The following is a 20,632-nucleotide window of genomic DNA, read 5'->3' on the forward strand; positions in this document are numbered from 1 at the left end:
TGGAAATGTGATCCATGTTTTGAAAAAATGGCAGCCATTTCTTTGAAGGCAGCAAGGTCAGTCCGGTGTACTGTAGCCCCAGTGACTGGCCCACTCAAACTTTCCCCTAAGGCAAATATGAATAACAGAGTTCTGTATGTACTGTGATATCCATGAGCTGTCTTTAGATTATGCTGCTACAACAGTGTGGCAATCTGAGAGCGTGTAAGTTCACGGGGGGCAGACAAGCAAACCGAGAGAGGGAGAGAGAAATATAGAGCGAGTGCGTTGAAGCACAAAGAAAAGCAGACAAATGTAATTGCGGATTAGTTTCGTAATGTCCTTAGCTTCGCTACCATTGTTGGCTATGTTAGAGATGCAGTATTCAAAAATTCTGTCAATAATTCATGCTTTTAAAAAGGTCATGATATCCCTTTTTATTATTTTAGTATGTTCCTTGAGTAATATACAGTTGAAGTCAGAAGTTTACATACACCTTAGCCAAATACATTTAAAATCAGTTTCACAATTCCTGACATTTAATCGTAGAAAACATTCCCTGTCTTAGGTCAGTTAGGATCACAACGTTATTTTAAGAATGTGAAATGTCAGAATAATAGTAGAGAGAACGATTTATTTCAGCTTTTATATCTTTCATCACATTCCCAGTGGGTCAGAAGTTTACATACACTTTGTTAATATTTGGTAGCATTGCCTTTAAATTGTTAAACGTTTTGGGTAGCCTTCCACAAGCTTCCCACAATAAGTTGCTGGAATTTTAGCCCATTCCTCCAGACAGAACAGTCAGGTTTGTAGGCCTCCTTGCTCACACACGCTTTTTCAGTTCTGCCCACAAAAATGAAATTTGAAAGCCCAGATTGAGGTCAGGGTTTTGTGATGGCCACTCCAATACCTTGACTTTGTTGTCCTTAAGCCATTTTGCCACAATTTTGGAGGTATGCTTGGGGTCATTGTCCATTTGGAAGACCCATTTGTGGCCGAGCTTTAATTTCCTGGCTGATGTCTTGAGATGTTGCTTCAATATATCCACATAATTTTCCTTCCTCATGATGCCAAGTATTTTGTGAAGTGCACCAGTCCCTCCTGCAGCAAAGCACCCCCACAACATGATGCTGCCATCTCCATGCTTCATGGCTGGGATGGTGTTCTTCGGCTTGCAAGCCTCACCCTTTTTCCTCCAAACATAACAATGGTCATTATGGCCAAACAGTTCAGTTTTATCAGACCAGAGGACATTTCTCCAAAAAGTAAGATCTTTGTCCCCATGTGCACTTGCAAACTGTAGTCTGGCTTTTTTATGGCGGTATTGGAGTAATGGCTTCTTCCTTCCTGAGCAGCCTTTCAGGTGATGTCGATATTAAACTTGTTTTACTGTGGATATAGATAATTGTCTACCTGTTTCCTCCAGCATCTTCACAAGGTCCTTTGCTGTTGTTCTGGGATTTATTTGCATTTTTCGCACAAACTACGATCATCTCTAGGAGAGAGAATGCGTCTCCTTCCTGAGCAGTATAATGGCTGCGTGGTCCCATGGTGTTTATACTTGTGTACTATCGTTTGCACAGATGAACATGATACCTTCAGGCATTTGGAAATTGCTCCCAAGGATGAACCAGACTTGTGGAGGTCCACAATTTTTATTCTGATATCTTGGCTGATTTCTTTTGATTTTTCCATGATGTCAAGCAAAGAGGCGCTGAGTTTGAAGGTAGGCCTTAAAATACATTCACAGTTACACCTCCAATTGACTCCAATTAGCCTAATTGGCTAATTGCCTAAAGGCGTGACATCATTTTCTGGAATTTTCCAAGCTGCTTATAGGCACAGTTAACTTAGTCTATGTAAACTTCTTAACCACTGGAATTGTGATAGTCAAATAAATTTAAACAATCTGTCTGTTAACAATTGTTGGGAAAATTACTTGTGTCATGCACAAAGTAGATGTCCTAAATGACTTGCCACAACTAGAGTTTGCTAATATTAAAGCTGTGGAGTGGTTAAAAATTAGTTTTAATGACTTCAACCTAAGTGTATGTAAACTTCTGACTTCAACTGTATGTTCACTTACAATATTAGTAAAGTCATATATTTGTAAAACATGACCATTTTTCACCCTCATTCTAACCCGGTTTTGGTTCTAACTCTCCTTTAAGACTTGACAGTAAACACCCACTGTTATGATTGGCTCTCTGCTCTTGACTGACCTGCTCTCTACTTGCCATCTCACTGCTCACCGCTACTGGGCAGGGCTACGGAAGTGATAAGGTACAGTATGTTGTTGTGGAGGTGGTCAGATGCAAATGTCTACCACAGTGTGACATCACAAGGTGGAGGAAGTATAGAACGAGTCATTTTGGCAGCTTGGTTTCAACAAATGTAACCGTCCTTCAAAAGTAACCGTGTATTCTGACAAAATAAAACCAAGCAACTGCATTTGAAATGAATGGGAATATTAGGACATAGCTCTTTCCAGGTATTACAGACATCCTTTGGCAAACCAGCTAGACAAGTGAACAAATTAAACAAAACAGTGCTGCTGTGTCATCATGTCAACATGTTTTGAAGTTTTAGTATTGAATAATACAAATACAAGTGTCCTGTATTAGTCATGCCAATAAAGCACACTAAATTGAAACTGAAATAGTGACAAAAAAGTGAGAGAGAGAAAGAAAAAACTTAAAAGATAGAGAAAGACTGTGTGACTCACCCAGGTCAAACTGTCGCTGCATGCTCTCCATCTCTGCCTTATTTCCACTCACCCTGTAGATCCCTTCTGTGCTCAACCCTGAGAGAGAGATAGAGTTGACCATAATTAATCACTTTTGCACTCTATTCATTCTACACAGTCTTAAGAGATTGATAAGGGCTGACAATGCTGTTATCTTCAGCTCCATATGTACAATGCATTACACATTTTTAATTTATATCTGAGGCTGCTAATTTTATGACCACACTCAAACTGTCAGATCTTTGCAGTCTGACTTATCAGACTATTCATTAAGAATGAATGCTGCCTCTCGCACCCTGTGGTTGCAGACAGAGGCAAGAGGCAGACAACCACTTGGCTTGGCCCCTCTTACCCAAGCACACATAGAACAAGTACATTGATAAAGAGGTAGACAGACAGAGGCAGAGAGACATTCTCGGAAATGAGTCGGTGTGTTGCTGAGGCAGACCACATTGATTGCCTCACCTCTCCTAATCAATTATCCTAAAAGCTTTTCTGTAGAGCTGCAGGATGGAAAAGTGTGTGCGGCGGGGAAGGGTGTGTTTATGGCAGAGTGTATTTTGGTTAAGAAAATGGGGGGAAGGTCAACCAAAAAAAGGGGGAGGAAGAGATTGTAACACTTCCTATGAAACATCTGTTTTACGCAAACATAAAAGTTGCCCAGATTCTCCTCCTTTATGATTTCATAATACAATATAAAAGAAGAATAGCAATTATATTCTAAGATGTGGGTTGTCGCTGTTTTGGCGGCACGAGGGGGACCTACACAATATTAGGCAGGTGGTTTTAATGTTGTGGCTGATCGGTGTGTGTATATATAAACTCAGCAAAAAAAGAAACATCCATTTTTCAGGACACTGTATTTTAAAGAATTTTGTAAAAATCCAAATAACTTTACAGATCTTTATTGTATAGGGTTTAAGCAATGATTTCCATGCTTGTTCAATGAACCATAAACAATTAATGAACATGCACCTGTGGAACGGTCGTTAAGAAACTAACAGCTTACAGACGGTAGGCAATTAAGGTCACAGTTATAAAAATTTAGGACACTAAAGAGACCTTTCTAGTGACTCTGAAAAACACCAAAAGAAAGATGCCCAGGGTCCCTGCTCATCTGCGTGAACATGCCTTAGGCATGCTGCATGGAGACATGAGGACTGCAGATGTGGCCAGACAACGCTACAGGGAGACAGGAAGGACAGCTGATCATCCTTACAGTAGCAGACCACGTGTAACAACACCTGCACAGGATCGGTACATCCGAATATCACACCTGTGGGACAGGTACAGGATGGCAACAACAACTGCCCGAGTTACACCAGGAACGCACAATCCCTCCATCAGTGCTCAGACTGTCCGCAATAGGCTGAGAGAGGCTGGACTGAGGGCTTGTAGGCCTGTTGTAAGGCAGGTCCTTACCAGACATCACCGGAAACAACGTCACCTTTGGGCACAAACCCACCTTCGCTAGACCAGACAGGACTGGCAAAAAGTGCTCTTCAATGACGAGTCGTGGTATTCTCTAACCAGAGGTGATGTTCGGACTCGTGTTTATCGTCAAATGAATGAGCGTTACACCAAGGCCTGTACTCTGGAGTGGGATCGATTTGGATGTGGAGGGTCCATCATGGTCTGGGGCGGTGTGTTACAGCATCATCGGACTGAGCTTTTTGTCATTGCAGGCAAGTTCAACGCTGTGCGTTACAGGGAAGACATCATCCTCCCTCGTGTGGTACCCTTCCTGCAGGCTCATCCTGACATGACCCTCCAGCATGACAATGCCACCAGCCATACTGCTCGTTCTGTGCTTGATTTCCTGCAAGACAGGAATGTCAGTGTTCTGCCATGGCCAACGAAGAGCCCGGATCTCAATCCTATTGAGCACGTATGGGACGTGTTGGATCGGAGGGTGAGGGCTAGGGCATGCAAGTGCCTTGGTGGAAGAGTTGGATAACATCTCACAGCAAGAATTGGCAAATCTGGTGCAGTCCATGAGGAGATGCACTGCAGTACTTAATGCAGCTGGTGGCCACACCAGATACTGACTGTTACTTTTGATTTTGACCCCTCTTTGTTCAGGGACTCGTTATTCCATTTCTGTTAGTCATATATCTGTGAAAATTTGTCTTAGTTGTTGAATCTTTTTGTGTTCATACAAATATTTACACGTTAAATTTGCTGAAAATAAAAGCAGTTGAAAGTGAGAGGACATTTCTTTTTTTGCTGAGTTTATATATATATATATATATATATATATATATATATATATATAAAAACATAAAGGAGATATATGTGCGCTACGACTAATTTGACTGTCGTTTAAACAGAAGTTTTATAACCGACTAGTCGACTAGTCTAAAGAGAAACCAACCTTCAGAAAACAGTAAAAAATATATATATATTTTATGCGACCCATTTAAAATACTTAATCTATTCCAAATCCGATGCTAAATTCCACTGAAATGGGGCATTTATCTGCGAGGTGCTCGCCTTGAATTGATCACTGTTCATTAAATATAGAACATGACATGCATTCACTGAATCAATGTTAGCAAATATTTAACAGACATATTTATTGAAAACAATTGAATGAATAGTGCAGGATCAATGGAACAACCATTAAAAGCCTGTTCTAAACGGAAATGACCAAGTAAAAGTTACTTAACATATTAAAACAGTCAGAACATTGTTGAAAGTAATTAACAGGTAAACCAAATCTATGAGAGAGAAAAAAAATGTGCTGAAAAGTTGCACGTATTTCACGACGTGCAGTCGTGCATTAGCCATTGATCTAATATGACAGCTGTTCGGTAAAGAACGTTAACCAATAACAGTTAAAAAAAAAACTAACTACAGGATAGGAAAAATAGGTGAAAAATAGGCTGTGATGTAGCCTGCAATAAACATATGTATTTTAAACATGACGCGCACACAGAATAAAAGATAGTTTAACACATTAAGCAGTCGGCACCTCGTTGAAAATAGCCTTCTTAATCAGCAGATTAAAAAAAATTGCATACCTAGTCTAAAACGGTTATTTTCTAGGCTACTTACTCAAAAGCATAATTTTTTGATGAGTAAAATTAACATGTCGACATGGTCTGGTGAAAGACGGGACTTGACTCAACTGGGTGCCTGTCCTGCGCTTGAAAAATCCTGCTCAGCGGAAAATGCACAGATGTAAAGAAGACTCAAATGTGAAATCCTTAGGTACTTTCAAAAATTTGGAAAGCTGATTCCCGCACCACTGAAGTGATTTCATGACTACTACGCTGAGTTTGCTTGTCTAGTGAGAGGACATTTACCTGCGTGCGCCGCAAGAGAGGGGGAAGAAGCATGCGCAGCCTGAGGTGAAATTAAACTCTGTATCTGCTCCAGATATCCTCTTTTTTTAAATAATATTTGTATTATTAATTCCATTTAAAATATGTAACATTAATATGACAGTAATTTAAGTGCAGCCTCTGTAAAAATATAAAGCCAAACGTAAATGTGTAAAAATTATTATCAGTTTAATGGGGGGAAATATTAACAGACTAGTAATTCCAGTGTCAACTAGCAGCATCAGAACCGTTTAGTCGACTAGTCGAATAGTCTCGCACATCCCTTATATATATATATATATATTATGTATATGTATATGTGTATATATATGTATATATATGTATATATATATATATATATATATATATATACATACACACATACACACACACAGGCAGCCAAAAGTTTGGAATAATGTACAGATTTTGCTCTTATGGAAAGAAATTGGTACTTTTATTCACCAAAGTGGCATTCAACTGATCACAATGTATAGTCAGGACATTAATAACGTGAAAAATGACTGCAGTCTAGCACCAACAATCATCCATGCGATTATCTAATCAGCCAATCGTGTGGCAGCAGTGCAGTGCATAAAATCACTCGGATACGGGTCAGGAGCTTCAGTTAATGTTCACATCAACCATCAGTATGGGGAAAAAATGTGATCTTAGTGATATGGACCGTGGCATGATTGTTGGTGCCATATGGGCTGGTTTGGGTATTTCTGTAACTGCTGATCTCCTGGGATTTTCACGCACAATAGTCTCTAGAATTTACTGCGAATGGTTCCAAAAACAAAAAACATCCAGTGAGTGGCAGTCATGTGGACGGAAATGCCTTGTTGATGAGAGAGGTCAACAGAGAATAGGCAGACACGTTCGAACTGACAAAGTCCACGGTAACTCCGATAACCCCTCTGCACAACTGTGGTGAGAAGAATAGCAGGTTGGCGCTGTTTTAATGGCACGAGGGGGACTTACACAATATTAGGCATGTGGTTTTAATGTTGTGGCTGATCAGTGTATATAAATACAGTACATACACCACCGGTCAAAAGTTTTGAAACACTTGACTGAAATGTTTCTCATGATCTTAAAAAATCTTTTGATCTGAAGGCGTATGCTTAAATGTTTGAAATTAGTTTTGTAGACAAAAATATAATTGTGCCACCATATTAATTATTTCATTATAAAACTAAAATGTAATTAAAAAAAAAATTTGATTTTTTTTTTTAAATTGATGACTTGGACCAAATAATAAAGAAAAGCAGCCAATAAGTGCCCAACATATAGATGGGAACTCCTTCAATACTGTTTAAAAAGCATCCCAGGGTGATACCTCAAGAAGTTGGTTGAGAAAATGTCAAGAGATGTCTGCAAATTCTAGGCAAAGGTTGATTACTTTGAAGATGCTAAAATATAACACAGTTTTGATTTATTTTGGATTTTGTTTAGTCACAACATAATTCCCATAGTTCCATTTATGTTATTCCATAGTTTTGATGACTTTACTATTATTCTAAAATGTGAAAAAAAAAAAAAAAAAAACGTATAATAAAGAATGAGTAAGTGTTTCAAAACTTTTGACCGGTAGTGTATGTATGTATGTATGTATATATATATATACACATACATACATATATACATATATATATATATATATATATATATATATATATATATACATATAAAACATAAAAACAATAATTTGAGTTCTACTATATCAAAATTATGCATAGATGCAGCACAAATCTATTTGTTAAATTCTTTAATATTAACAGTGTTTTCTGAAGTTATAATATTTCAGTGTATGATTGTGCCTTTAGCGCTATACTGGCACTGTCTCTTTAAGAGAATGACTGCTCCGTGATCAAGTGTTTATGGTTGAAAGAGCGCAGTGCACATTCACAAGAGAGAAGTTGCACGTTGTTTTTCCTTCATCTGTGCAATGAATGATTAGAAATAATGTTTCTTTTTATCTTTTTAGTCATCAACTGAATGTAATAACAAAGGATTTTAAGAGAGACATGAAATGAAAATGGGGTGCCTGGGTCTCGTCTTTGGATACAAAATACATGGAACGAAGCAAAAGGAAACTTTTACTTGTATATTGTGTATGACCTGCTTGAACAAATATTTATTGTACACGTCGTCAAATTCAAATCCACAAGCTCTCGAGTTTTGCAACACTTTTACCTTCTAACAGATGTCCAACAGGCGCGTTACTGGTCGGTAGCCATGCTTTAAAATCGAGAATGTTGTGAAAACAGTCTGGGGAAAAGTTTAGCCAAAGTCAGAGTTGACATTGTTCAATGCAATGTCAATGCCATTTCACGGCTGAACTAATACGATGGTGACAGTGTGATCAAGACAGATCCGGACCCACTGCAGCCAAATAAGGTCACTTTCCTTCAGGGTGTGCACTCACGAGACACAACATGCTGTAAAAGACTACTAGACTGAATCCAGCTTCTTATCACCGACTTCTTATTCAGTAAAAGGATTGAGGCACTCATGTTCTTCTTCGTCACTACACAACTCAAGGTCTGGCGAGTAAAATCTAAATATTTACTCGCCAGTGGCTAATAAAATACATATTTTAGTCGCATAGTGCGAAATTTGGTCGCATATGCAAGTGATTAACTTGCTACGTAGAGGGCTATTTAGTTTTTTCCTACAAGCTGTAATTAATACAAAAACAGTTAACTACACATTTATATTTATATATATGCTTATTCTGTGCAATATCTACTTTTCCGTGTCAACTCATATTCACAATATCCATCAATAGTGCACTGTCAGTTTAATTCTTCTTCGATGCTTCTCTCTCACTGCCACGCTGCTTCTCCTTCCGATGTAAATATACCAATTTGTTTACATGGATGCCGAAAAAAAAATACGCCCTGCTTCTGCCTTGCTTGGACGTGTGGTGTAAAGCAGGCATTACACCTTTCTTTAGCATTGTCCGGTTTCAAATGGATTACCCAAAGATCATACCAAGTGTAATTGGGGCCAAAGAACCTGTATATTCGCAAAATTGGTCTGACTTGGTTCGCAAACCGGTCAAAATTAAAATTAAGCCAGAAAAATACTCTATTTAAGTCTTCTATCTTTACAAGCTTGATTTCATGCATCGTGTTTAAAATGTGTCATCCATGCAATTATGTACTGCATTCTCAGCATTGCTACAAAGGACACCATAGAAAAAATTTGCATAAAGGTAATCTTAAATGCTGAGATTTCTCTTTCAGGTTAACTACTGTCATGGTGGAGCAACAATTTGAAGAGAACCTCACGGAGTAAGAATCAGTTCCTTCGAAACGTCTCAGCACTAGACTAAACTGAATCAGACACTTCAACAGACTGAGAGCTCTGTTATAAAATGAGCTTTCCCTCTCATGAAAATCAAAAAAGAACTCTATCAATTTATTGCTGAGACCAATTCTAATGTGACTAATTTTGAGAGAAAATGAAACCACAGGCATATTTGAGGGAGAAAGAGAGACATCCTGTCAAGGACAGTCAAAGACAATACAAGGAAGTCCTTCCTCCCATCTCAGGCTCTCTTTTCTCATTGTCCATCAGTTCATCATATAATTTCACACATGCCTTTTTGTGTCCATTACTTTCACCCTTCTGGCCATCAAACTTAACGTCCAGTCCATTAGCAACATCAAGACAAGGTCATGATATGCCATTTACAGAAAGAGAAAGCTCTTTGGGCCTCATTAGCATCTCTATAACTGAAGCTCGTCATAATCTTTGCGATTAAAGCCCTTCTAATGCACAGCTACCCCAGCAACATGTCCAAACAAACCCTTGCCGCTTCCTGTGGTCATCTTCAGCATATCCCCCAAGGACAGTTCCAGCTATTTCAGCACTTTTCCTCCCAAATGGAGGGCTCTCATACTCCCTCCTTCCCTGCCTCTCTTACCCAAAACTGACCCATGAGTAGAACTATATTCACCGTACCTTTCTTAATTAAGCAATATCACATAAGCAAGAGCGCTGTTGTGGGCACGAGGGCGTAGGGCTGGCGATAAAGTTATATTGTTATTTATCGAAAAAAATGTGTCTGATATCGATAATAAGCCTGACTCATTTTTTATATTTCGCTTATGCTCTACATCTAGATGTTCGGAACAGGTGTGTGTCAATAATTTAAAAAAAAAAAGATAGGAGTTTGGCAAAGTTATACACACAACAAGCTAAATGAATCACATACATGGAATCAGCCTGCAGTCATGTAAACCAGTAATGAGGCTAGGTAGCCGCTAGCTATACGGCTAAAATGTGTACCGGGCAAGACAGCACAGACAATCCAACACAGCTATCGACTGAACACAACAGCAACTCCGACATCAACACCTTAGCTGTTTATTCATGTTCCATTTAGTTAAACGTTTTTTCATGATCCAAAGCACTGTCAGGACCGCTAACTTGTTGACATAGGCAAGAAAGTATTTCTTGTTCTTCATGCAATGTTTATTGGCAGTTGGAGCATCACAAGAAAGTCTTTCAGGAGTCAAATGTCCATGAAGATGATGAAATTGGCAAAACATTTTCATCAAAAAGAGTTCACACATATTGTGTAGGATTTCTGTTTCTGGACTCGAGACACGATGTTAAAGGAGTACTCGGTCACTTTTTGCTTGTGTCATCTTGGACTCACACCTAGTGGTGTGGCTCAGCTGCGATTTCTCAGAGTAGTCAAGGGAGGCAATGTCTCCTCAAATTCGGTTGAGCAAAATAAATGACATAACTAACGCACATAAAACAGCGACACCCAGTGGATAATTTCGGAGCGCGGCAGCATCTCTTAAGCCTCCCTTCAGCACACTGCGATCTCATTCAGCACTTATAGCATAGGCGGGGGGGTGTAATTCGCTGATTCGTTCAATATGCTGTAAGTCAATCAATGCGATAGTGCCCGCCTCTCATGCTCTTGTCCACGTCTTGTCTCAAAAATAATAGGTGAACAGATGAAATATACATGAAACATGCTAGTTGCTGTATTCAATAAGGTATTGCTTTTGAGGCAATGAAAAATTCATAATTATAAAACACCACATACACTTGATGAGTCTTTGATTTTACTTGATTTAATAAATAGTGTTAATATCAACTTACAAATTTGATGATGATAAACTGATTTAAAAAAATACTGTATATGTTACATATAGAACAACAGCTATTTTTAGTATTTTGTTGTTGTTGCATTTCTAAGCAAAATATGTGACTTTATATTATGCATTTTTATGCAGGCCTACTTTTTTTGTATCAAGTTGTGAAAAATCAGATTTCAGATTTGTATGGGTTTAACCTGAAAGCTATTTAAATGTCAACTGGAACTGAAATAGGAATTTATATTGGACTTGTAAAAAAACAAAACAACAACAAAGTTGAGATGGAACTCTGCCTCCTCATTTCAAAAGTCCACCACATGCCACTGATGTGGATGTAGTATCATTCGAAATCAATAGTTTTCAGTTACAGATGCCATTGTAGAAATTCACTATTTATAGTCAGTCATGATTAATTTAATCCAAAAGTGAAAGTGTCCAAAACAAATGGTTACTGAGATTAAGCAAATAGTATACAGCTGGTCATGTGATTCTAAAATGGCTGCCCCCATGAGGGCACCCCTGCCCCATGTAGAATAAAACAGCTTTTATAAGGTTACTGCTACGACTACAGTCCTCATCTCATATGAGTGGTCATTATTTTATACATATGCTTCAAAATTACAATTCATTTCTTTAGGAGTAAATTATTTTTTTTCTTTTTTTTTTTTTTTTTTAAATGGGGAAAACAATTACAGATTGCACCTTTAAAACTACTGAAACAAGCAATCCAGATGGGGAACAACAGCCAGTTAAGTGTTATTTGGAGTCAAAATTAATTTCAAGGTCAACTTGTGCAGTTGTTGGCGGTCATAACAACTCAAAGTAGTTTATGATATCAATGTAACTATTGCCTCGACCATCGCTTCATGTCATCTACACCCTCAGATGAGGCACTGTCAATAAAAATGGTCATCTCAAATGTGAAGTATCGGCAATAAAGAGCCACATGTTTTTGACAATTTTTACAAATGTAATACATTAAACATCACATTACACGCTAGGAATATACGCCGATGCGAGTGAAAACACTGGAGACTGGAAATTGAAAACAAGCGAATAGTGGAACACTTCCGCGTTCAGAAAGAATTTGGATTAAATATCAGCACTCTTGGAACACAGCTTGTCCAATTGGATCAGGAGGTCTAGGTTTGGCTAGATGGTGTCAGCAGTTTGGTAGATGCTGTATCTACAATATTATTTGGCAATACATTTTTTTTGCAATCAACTTTTAAATCACAACATAATATACATCAATAACAATGTTCATGTGGTGGCAACTGCAGCTATGGCCCTTTAACACCCAACACTCATTTATCATACTGTCCCTTTGCAAAAGGAGAGGGACTGACAGATAAGAAAGGGAGAGATAAAGAGGGAAGAGAAGTTAGATGTTGGGATGCAAATGGAGAATGAACAGGAAGTAAGAGGAACAATAGGGGAACTTAAGTATTTTTGGCACAGAGGGCATAAAGGAAGGTAAGGATATGGATCCCTATATAAGACAGGTTAAACTGTTCTTCTGAGGTTACGCAAATGACGTGTCACAGCCTGTCATTTCATTTCTCCTCTATCAAACCAAAGAAGAAAATGAAGAAAAGGATGTAAGGCCTTTTCTGAGAAAAAAAGAAAGAAAACAAAAGTGACTAATTCATAGAGTGAATTCAACTTTAAATCAAGAGAAACCCATTTTACTTTTGTAATATGTAAAATTTTTGCATATAAAACATTTTTGTCTTCTTTTCCAGTAAAAAAAAAACTAAACTTTTTATGTTCTTATAAAATGACACTAGATATTGTCTTGATTTCAAAGAATAAGAACTATCATAATCTTCACAAAAATGTAGACCAATGGATTATGCATCAAAATGGGAACATTACATTCAGCAGACAATTTGAAGTCTGACAGTTATTGACACACGTTTACATGCACTTAAAAAAAAAAAAAGGTTTATTCCAAGGTTTTTGCAGAAAGCAATGTTGAAGTGTCATGTAAACAAGAATGCTGATTTCCTTACGCCACTAAAGGCATTAAGAGAAAGCAGTAGTTTTCTCTCTAAGAACACGGTTTAATATGGTCATTTAAACATATGAGTGGCATTCTGATGGATGTTTGAAGAATGCACGTGAGTGGAACAGACCAGACAACAAACATCATAGGATGGAGCCCAACATCAAGTCAACACATCGGAAAGATACCTGGGAGTACAGTGGCAAAACCACATACACTATAAACTATACCCATTTATACACAAAATTTTAAATATCGTCTGTCCCTCACGTTCGAGTATATGCGCTCGCACTTTGGGGAAATCCCAAAGTTTTACGTAAGAGGGAAACCCCACTGTTGCATTGCAATTACACTGCAGGTCACAATATAAAGTGAAGGAAACAAACACAGCAACAACTCTGGAATATCTGGAAATAAAGCGAAGTCACGGAGAATCGGAAGCATCGCAGGGAAATTACATTGCTGTGGAGAAAGCTGCTTACTGACCGAGCTGTATGTATACGGGAGTAAAGAGTACGCCGTTTACGCAGTGCATGTACACAGGAACGCTGTGTTCTCAGAATAACATTCTTTCTTGCAATGAGCCGCTTTCTGGTGTCCATGTAAACGTAGTTCTTATTGATGAAGTTGGTGATTGTCTAAAAAACTGCTTTAAAGATTTAAGAAAGATAAATTTATAAAAAATAAATAAATAAATAAAAAACATTAGGCTAAATATAAAACTACAAATTTTATACACTAAGATTGTAAGACAAAATCTAGACAAACTCAACCTCATTAACCAACTCATCGGTGACTAGATGACTAGTTAGCCATCCTCATTTATTTTAGCTTCAAGGTGTTGAGAGTAGGGCTGCAACTAACGATTATTTTGATAATCGATTCATCTAACGATTATTCGACTATTCTGCGATTATTGCAACGATTAATCAATAACTCTTAACCGATTATTCAGCTTGTGCCCCGACTTAAATGGTTGTATTAAATGTGCTTACTAACAATAAAGAGGACAGAATCATCTTTTAAAAATACCTCTAAATGACATTCACTGAATTAAAAGAAAAAATACTTAAGTTTAATTCAGTAAAAAATTCACTGCAAAAAATCCTATTGTTATCAAGTGTTTTTGTCTTGTTTTCCATTTAAAATTTTCTAAAAATCCGTAAAACAAGATACATTTACTTGAGAAGCAACATATAAGATATTTAGACTTGCTTTAAGAGAATGTATCTTAAATATTAGTGTATTTTTTCACTTGGTTACACTTCTGCGTGTGCAGTAAAGACCAAATATACTTATATTCAAGATCTATTCTATAAAAGCAAGTCTAAATATCTTATATGCTGCTTCTAAGGTGAATGCATCATTTTTTTAAAGGATTTTAGATTTTAAAATATTTGTATTTTTTATATTATATTCAACATTCTCAGATAACTATTTTTTCTTCTGCAGTATAGCTGCTAAAGAAAATGTACACTGTTTTAAAGGAGTTTTAGATATTTATATTGGAAAACAAGCAATCTCTTAGTAATAAAGCTGCATATTGCCAATTTTCTTGACGATAAGAAATGCACAGCGACATTTATTATAATTCAACAAGTCGCGAGCCATCGTGTTATAATCTAGCTGCAGCAAGTGCGCACTCGAGGGATGAGTGTCCCTGCGACAGTGTGCGCATTAGCCAGGTGCAGTTTCAATCTCTCCCCCTTAGATCGGGACATTCGTGCAACTCATAGAAGAGGTGCTGTCCACACAGAGAAATGCCAGTTTCAGAGTTTGTAGTATTTACATGACCTGCTTCCATATTATTTGAACTTTATTAAAGCTATAATGCATTAAATATAACTGCATTTAAGATGTAATGCCATGTAACGTCTTTTCCTTTAAAGACGCTCGACACGCAAGTTTGGCTTCAGCGTAGCGGCATCTCCGGCTCCACTTATTCCACAACGAGAGTGCTTCTGAATTTACTTATTTGGTATTTTTGCATTATAATTCCCTCAATCTTTATGATCTACATCACCTGAAGCTGTGAAAGTTTAGAGTGCGTTTGGATTGTGAGCTGTTTTCTTCCTCTCCTCAGTCAGGCACGAACTGCAGTGCTGCTCTCGCGCGTCATATTAGAGTTGAATGTGATCTCGTTATGTTAAATGAGATCAAACAACTATTCGACAACTAAAATGTTTGTCGATGTTTTTTTTATTGTCGACATTGTCGATAACGTCGACTAATCGGTTCAGCCCTAGTTGAGAGATACACAGTATTGCTATGTGTTCACAAGAACGCCATGACCAAGCACATCTTGACTGTTACTACAGGACCTGCTTGACATGTCAAACTGACATTTTTCTACAAAAGCCTTTGTAAAAGCAATTCCGTGTAATTCTGATAAGGCTGTATTGTTTAGAAGGGTAAGGCAGTTTAAGTGTGTGTGTGTGTGTGTGTGTGTGTGTGTTCTCTAGTGCTCATGCTGAGGGTGCTATCAGTGAATCATGCTGTAAGGTATTGTAAAAGCCAGTTCCACCAAGAGATCACAAAAAAAAGAGCTGAGCCCGAGAGATTGTTCACCATTTCTGCTCTCTGATATCGATCTCAATGAGGGAGTTATCAGGCAGAAAATTACCGCAAGGGTAATCCCATAGCTTACACACACACTGAAACATGAAAAGGGCGGGAGAAGGCACAGACATGAAGAATGTAAAGGATATAAAATATAAATGACAAAGATCAGTAACAGAAATAGGAACATTAATAATGACAGGCCATTGCCTCAGCACTGCCTTCGAGTGGTTCACACACACATATTCCAAAGGGTGGGGTCCACGGCAAAAGTATGCTTCAGTTTTCCATTTAAAGATAAAATGCGTGTGACATATATTTCATCTGCAGCAGGGTTCACTGATGTCTTATACATATAAAATCATTGTTTGACAATATTTGGCCTTATATTTGTCACAGCAGTTGCACTTCGGTCATTCAAAACACCAGTTAGCAATGGGAGTTTATGCAATTCTACGCTAATTGCGGCAAATCGGGACTTAGAACAGTGGAAATCATAAAGTCAAACCCTGGGTTTCTCCTGGTCCGAATGGAAATCTACAAAAAACTGGTGTTTCAACCCCACACAGCACATTTAGTCTTTTTTAGTTCAATTTGGATAAAGAACTAAGCAAGGAGAGCCACACATTCCAGTCAATACTTTTACATGCATGGTTATAACAGAGCTACAGCGGGTTATTGAGCAAAACACAGAGGCCAGTTATGGTCTGTTTAACAAGCTGGACAAAGTCTAGCTAAAATCAATTTATGTACAGTAGGACTGTTAGTCCAACTTCTCAAAAATTGGACTCATCACTATGATATGTAGAGTTATAGTAATTAATTTATAATTCATAAGTCATTTGCAGTCAGTAAAGTGGAATTTAATAATTATTAAAGCTCAAGAATGTAATATTAGGCTACTTACAAGCCAAACACAGTCAAATCAAAGGGCACTGGGAAACACGGCATAATATATAAAGTAAGTTATTTATAATTATTTATTTATATTTCATGTGCATATTTTACTATTTACATGTAATCCGAGCAAACTGCTGAACCCAACTCTAAAAGTCTAAAATTTAGTTTTCTTTGCTTATAAAGGAACTGAATCTGTGACTCCCCATTAAATGTTTTAAGCCATAACAGGCCTGTTTATGGGGTAAATCAAGTGTGCAAATGACGAATGTTGAGTTAGATTGATGTAAAAAAAAAAAAAACGTTAATCAGATCGGATTCAAAAATATCAGATTCAATGCGCTTGTGGCTGTTCACACACTGTCATCCAATTAACAGATCTGTGTCACGTGAGTGAAAAAGAACAGATTTGGGCCACATTCAGCTGTGGTGTGAACGTAGCCTTATTGTCTTAGTACAACTAAAATGGAACTTTTAAAGTACATTGTAACAGTATAAAGGATGGGCAAGGAGGAGGCGGGAACCAGACGAAGCATCAAAGTAATATTTTTATGAAAACTTGGACACAAAACACAAACGGCAGCTGCGTGTGGCTCTCTCTCCCCCAAACTGCCGCATCCGGCTCGGCTTTATCCCTCTCCTCGGTTGATCACCTTCCTCCTCGTCGCATACATGTTCACATATGGAGTGATTTTACCATGTGTAAGTTGTGTTCTTAGACAAGACACAAAGCGGATTAAATGGAATAAACAATTCTTCTGCCAAGTAAAATAGTTCATTATCTAGTAGTAGTTTGCATTCATGGCAACTTTCCACATTCACTTAGAATGTGTGGTTTCAACAATTTTGAACTCAGATCATCCAATCAGAATTTAGAGTCAGAACAATCCATTTTATGACTGCTTTTTTTCAGGAAGAACATTGAAGTGTCACTGCTGAGCATCTGTTTGTAAACAGTAATTCAATCTATACTTCAAATACTGCCTTCAAGTCTATCTCGTACTTACAAACGATTTCCTAAATTCCTACGATTTGTCCTTAAGAATTTTCCTCCTATCCTTTTCACATCCTGACAAAGTATGCTTAGCACTATTACAACAAAACGAAGAGCAAAGAATTCACATTAGGTGTGTAATTGATGCTTTATCTGTATTTTATTATTCTTGCGCTGCTACAGACAATAATGGTAAATTTTGTCTCACAAGAGTGTCACCTCATAAGTTGGCTAAATGAGTAGTATTTCCTGGCAAGTTTTATAGTTATTTGTCTTTAACAGTACACAAAATGAATTCAAATTCAACTGCACGGTCAACATTCACAATTAAGTCCATTATGATCAATAACAATTACCTTCCAACATTATTTTGTAATTGACACGCCTCCAACTCGCTGACAGTTATCAAAGTAAGAAAAAGAGTTTCCCAATGGTAATTATGGCATTACAATTGCATTCATGTGCGCTGATCATAAAGATCATATGAAAATACGATCATTCCAACACAACTTACAAAAAAGTACATAAGCTGTTTTCTTGTTGTGTCTGGTTATAATCCAGTAGTGATGATTCCATCAAATTGCTAAAGCGATAAACAAGGAATGCACAAAAATATAAATATACCTTGATGTCACAATCTCAGATATGCTTGCATGAACATGCCGACATTTGGCTAACAACAACTCATTACACAGCAGGTTGCACAGCGTTGACTTTTCTGAACTGCAGATGGACAGATGCATCCCAGAGGGAATGCTGATGTGTTCTTTAACACTCAGCATTACCAAAAAAAAAAAAAAAAAAAAAAAAAAAAAGAAAAAGTCTGAGAGAATGCATTTGCTCTCAGCTGATGAGTGTAATCCCTGGAAGCTAATGGCACTAATGCTAATGACCCAAATCAAATCATGGCAGGAAGCTTGGACAGACATGCTGAACAAGTTCACATACCTGCATGGCATTACCATTCGTTTAAATATTAGAGAAGTGGTTCTAAAAAAAGGATGCCACTTGATTTCCAATGTAAATTCTGAGTACTGGGTACCAGTTGAGAAACATTGGTTTAGAGGATCTTTACACATACTGAGCTTTGAGGGATTATGAAAATGTAACTATTAAATAAGTGAACTATTCCATTTTTTCATCATACCCGGTGGGCATATGATTGCATAGAAAGTCAAAGAAAAGAGATAGAGAGAGAATATAGTTATATTGGTTTATGCCTTTTTATCAAAGTGACAGGAGGCCAGTAATTTTAAAACAGTCTTTTGTGACCATTACTTCTCAGCAGGTAGCATAAAAAACAAATCAAACTGGAAGCCAACCACAATTTGGCTGCACAACATAATTCAACTAAAAGTGGTATGTAAACTCCAAAATGGTAACTGGAATTGGACACAAAGTGACGTTGGTCTTAACTGTGCCTGTTCTACAGTTGTGTCTAAATGTTAAACAATTGCAAGATTTGCATTTGCTGTTACCAAGGTTAGAGGCTAGGGGTACAGTTAGGGTTAGAGGTTGGGTTATGGTTAGCAATTTTGTTTTATTTTTATTATTTTTTGGATTTTCCCCCTTTTTCTCCCAATTTGGAATGCCCAATTCCCAATGTGCTTTTAAGTCCTCATGGTCGCGTAGTGATTCGCCTCAGTCCGGGTGGCGGAGGACGAATCCCAGCTGCCTCCGCGTCTGAGAGTGTCAGCCCACGCATCTTATCACGTGGCTTGTTGAGCGCGTTATCACAGAGACATAGCGCGTGAGTAGGCTTCACGCCACCCACCGCGGCAACCACGCTCAACTCACCACGCGCCCCACCGAGAACGAACCACATTATTGCGACCACGAGGAGTTTACCCCATGAAACTCTACCCTCCCTAGCAACCGGTCCAATTTGGTTGCTTAGAAGACCTGGCTGGAGTCACTCAGCACGCCCTGGGATTCAAACTAGCAAGATAGCGAACTCCAGGGGTGGTAGTCAGTGTCTTTTACCACTGAGCTACCCAGGCCCCCCCATGGTTAGCATTAACATCTAGCTAAATGTATTAGTCATTATTACTTCTAAATTCATACATTTAATCTTCCAACCTGGTCTCATATTGAAAATGTGTCTCTACTGTATATACATTTTTGCAAAACTCATAATACGTGTTTCCAGGTACAATTACCTGCAGTTTCCACGTGAAATGAACACTAGAGGCACTACAACAACTGTGTGTTTTATTCACTTTCACACAAATCATGACTTTAATGGCTGATAATTACTTTATAAATACTTATTTTTCTCTCTATTACTCAGACACTGCTATTTTATGATATCCACGCAAGGTAGCTCACCTGATAGGGTGTTGGACTTAAGAGTCGCAGGACCACGGTTCAAGTCCAGCTATGAACTCAAGCTGACACGTGACACAAAGGAGTCGAAGAAGCTGCACAAAATGAGGTGGTTGCTTCTGAAAATTTGCTTTTTCACTTCGCTTCTGCATTTTAAAACACTATTGGTTATGTTGATTTGGTAAGGATGTCTTTTTAACGTCTCATTTATATTTTAAAATACTATTGGTTAGGTTCAGGCAAAAGTTTTAAGTTCGGGAGGTATGTTTTAAAAACATCCATCTAAAATTCTTCTTAAAACTTTGTCTGAATACGACACCATTTTACTCTCTTTTGGCACCCAAGCTGGACATTTCACTGGAAACCTGCAGCCAAACGTGATACAGCACGTACATTTGAATTGCAAAAATGTTGTCATGTTCATGCAAATTTCATGAGATAAGCTGTAATCTTCTGTACATCGGTACACCCACCGCCCAAATTAACTGCCCAAATAAAAATGTATTGGAATAAAAAAGGACCATCTATCTATAAAAATTAATCTTCAATTATTTGTATACATTTTTTGTGTAAAAATCATTTCACCATATATGGTATATTCTAAAATAATCTGTGTCGTAAAATATTTTAACACTGTAACTCATGTTCGTATTAATTCCAAAATTAGTT

General features: G+C 37.7%; 1 protein-coding gene across 1 annotated transcript in view; it reads right to left on the reverse strand.

The window, feature by feature from the left end:
- The window catches only part of arhgap35a (Rho GTPase activating protein 35a), a 134,902-nt gene that overhangs the window by 23,348 nt on the left and 90,922 nt on the right, over nucleotides 1-20,632 (reverse strand). The window contains exon 4 of the mRNA XM_051678648.1: nucleotides 2,708-2,785. Coding sequence (XP_051534608.1) covers nucleotides 2,708-2,785 — 78 coding nt within the window. The remainder of the gene's footprint in view (nucleotides 1-2,707; nucleotides 2,786-20,632) is intronic.

This window comes from Myxocyprinus asiaticus, chromosome 39 (assembly GCF_019703515.2).
Source record: "Myxocyprinus asiaticus isolate MX2 ecotype Aquarium Trade chromosome 39, UBuf_Myxa_2, whole genome shotgun sequence".
In the NCBI taxonomy this organism is placed as follows: Eukaryota; Metazoa; Chordata; class Actinopteri; order Cypriniformes; family Catostomidae; genus Myxocyprinus; species Myxocyprinus asiaticus.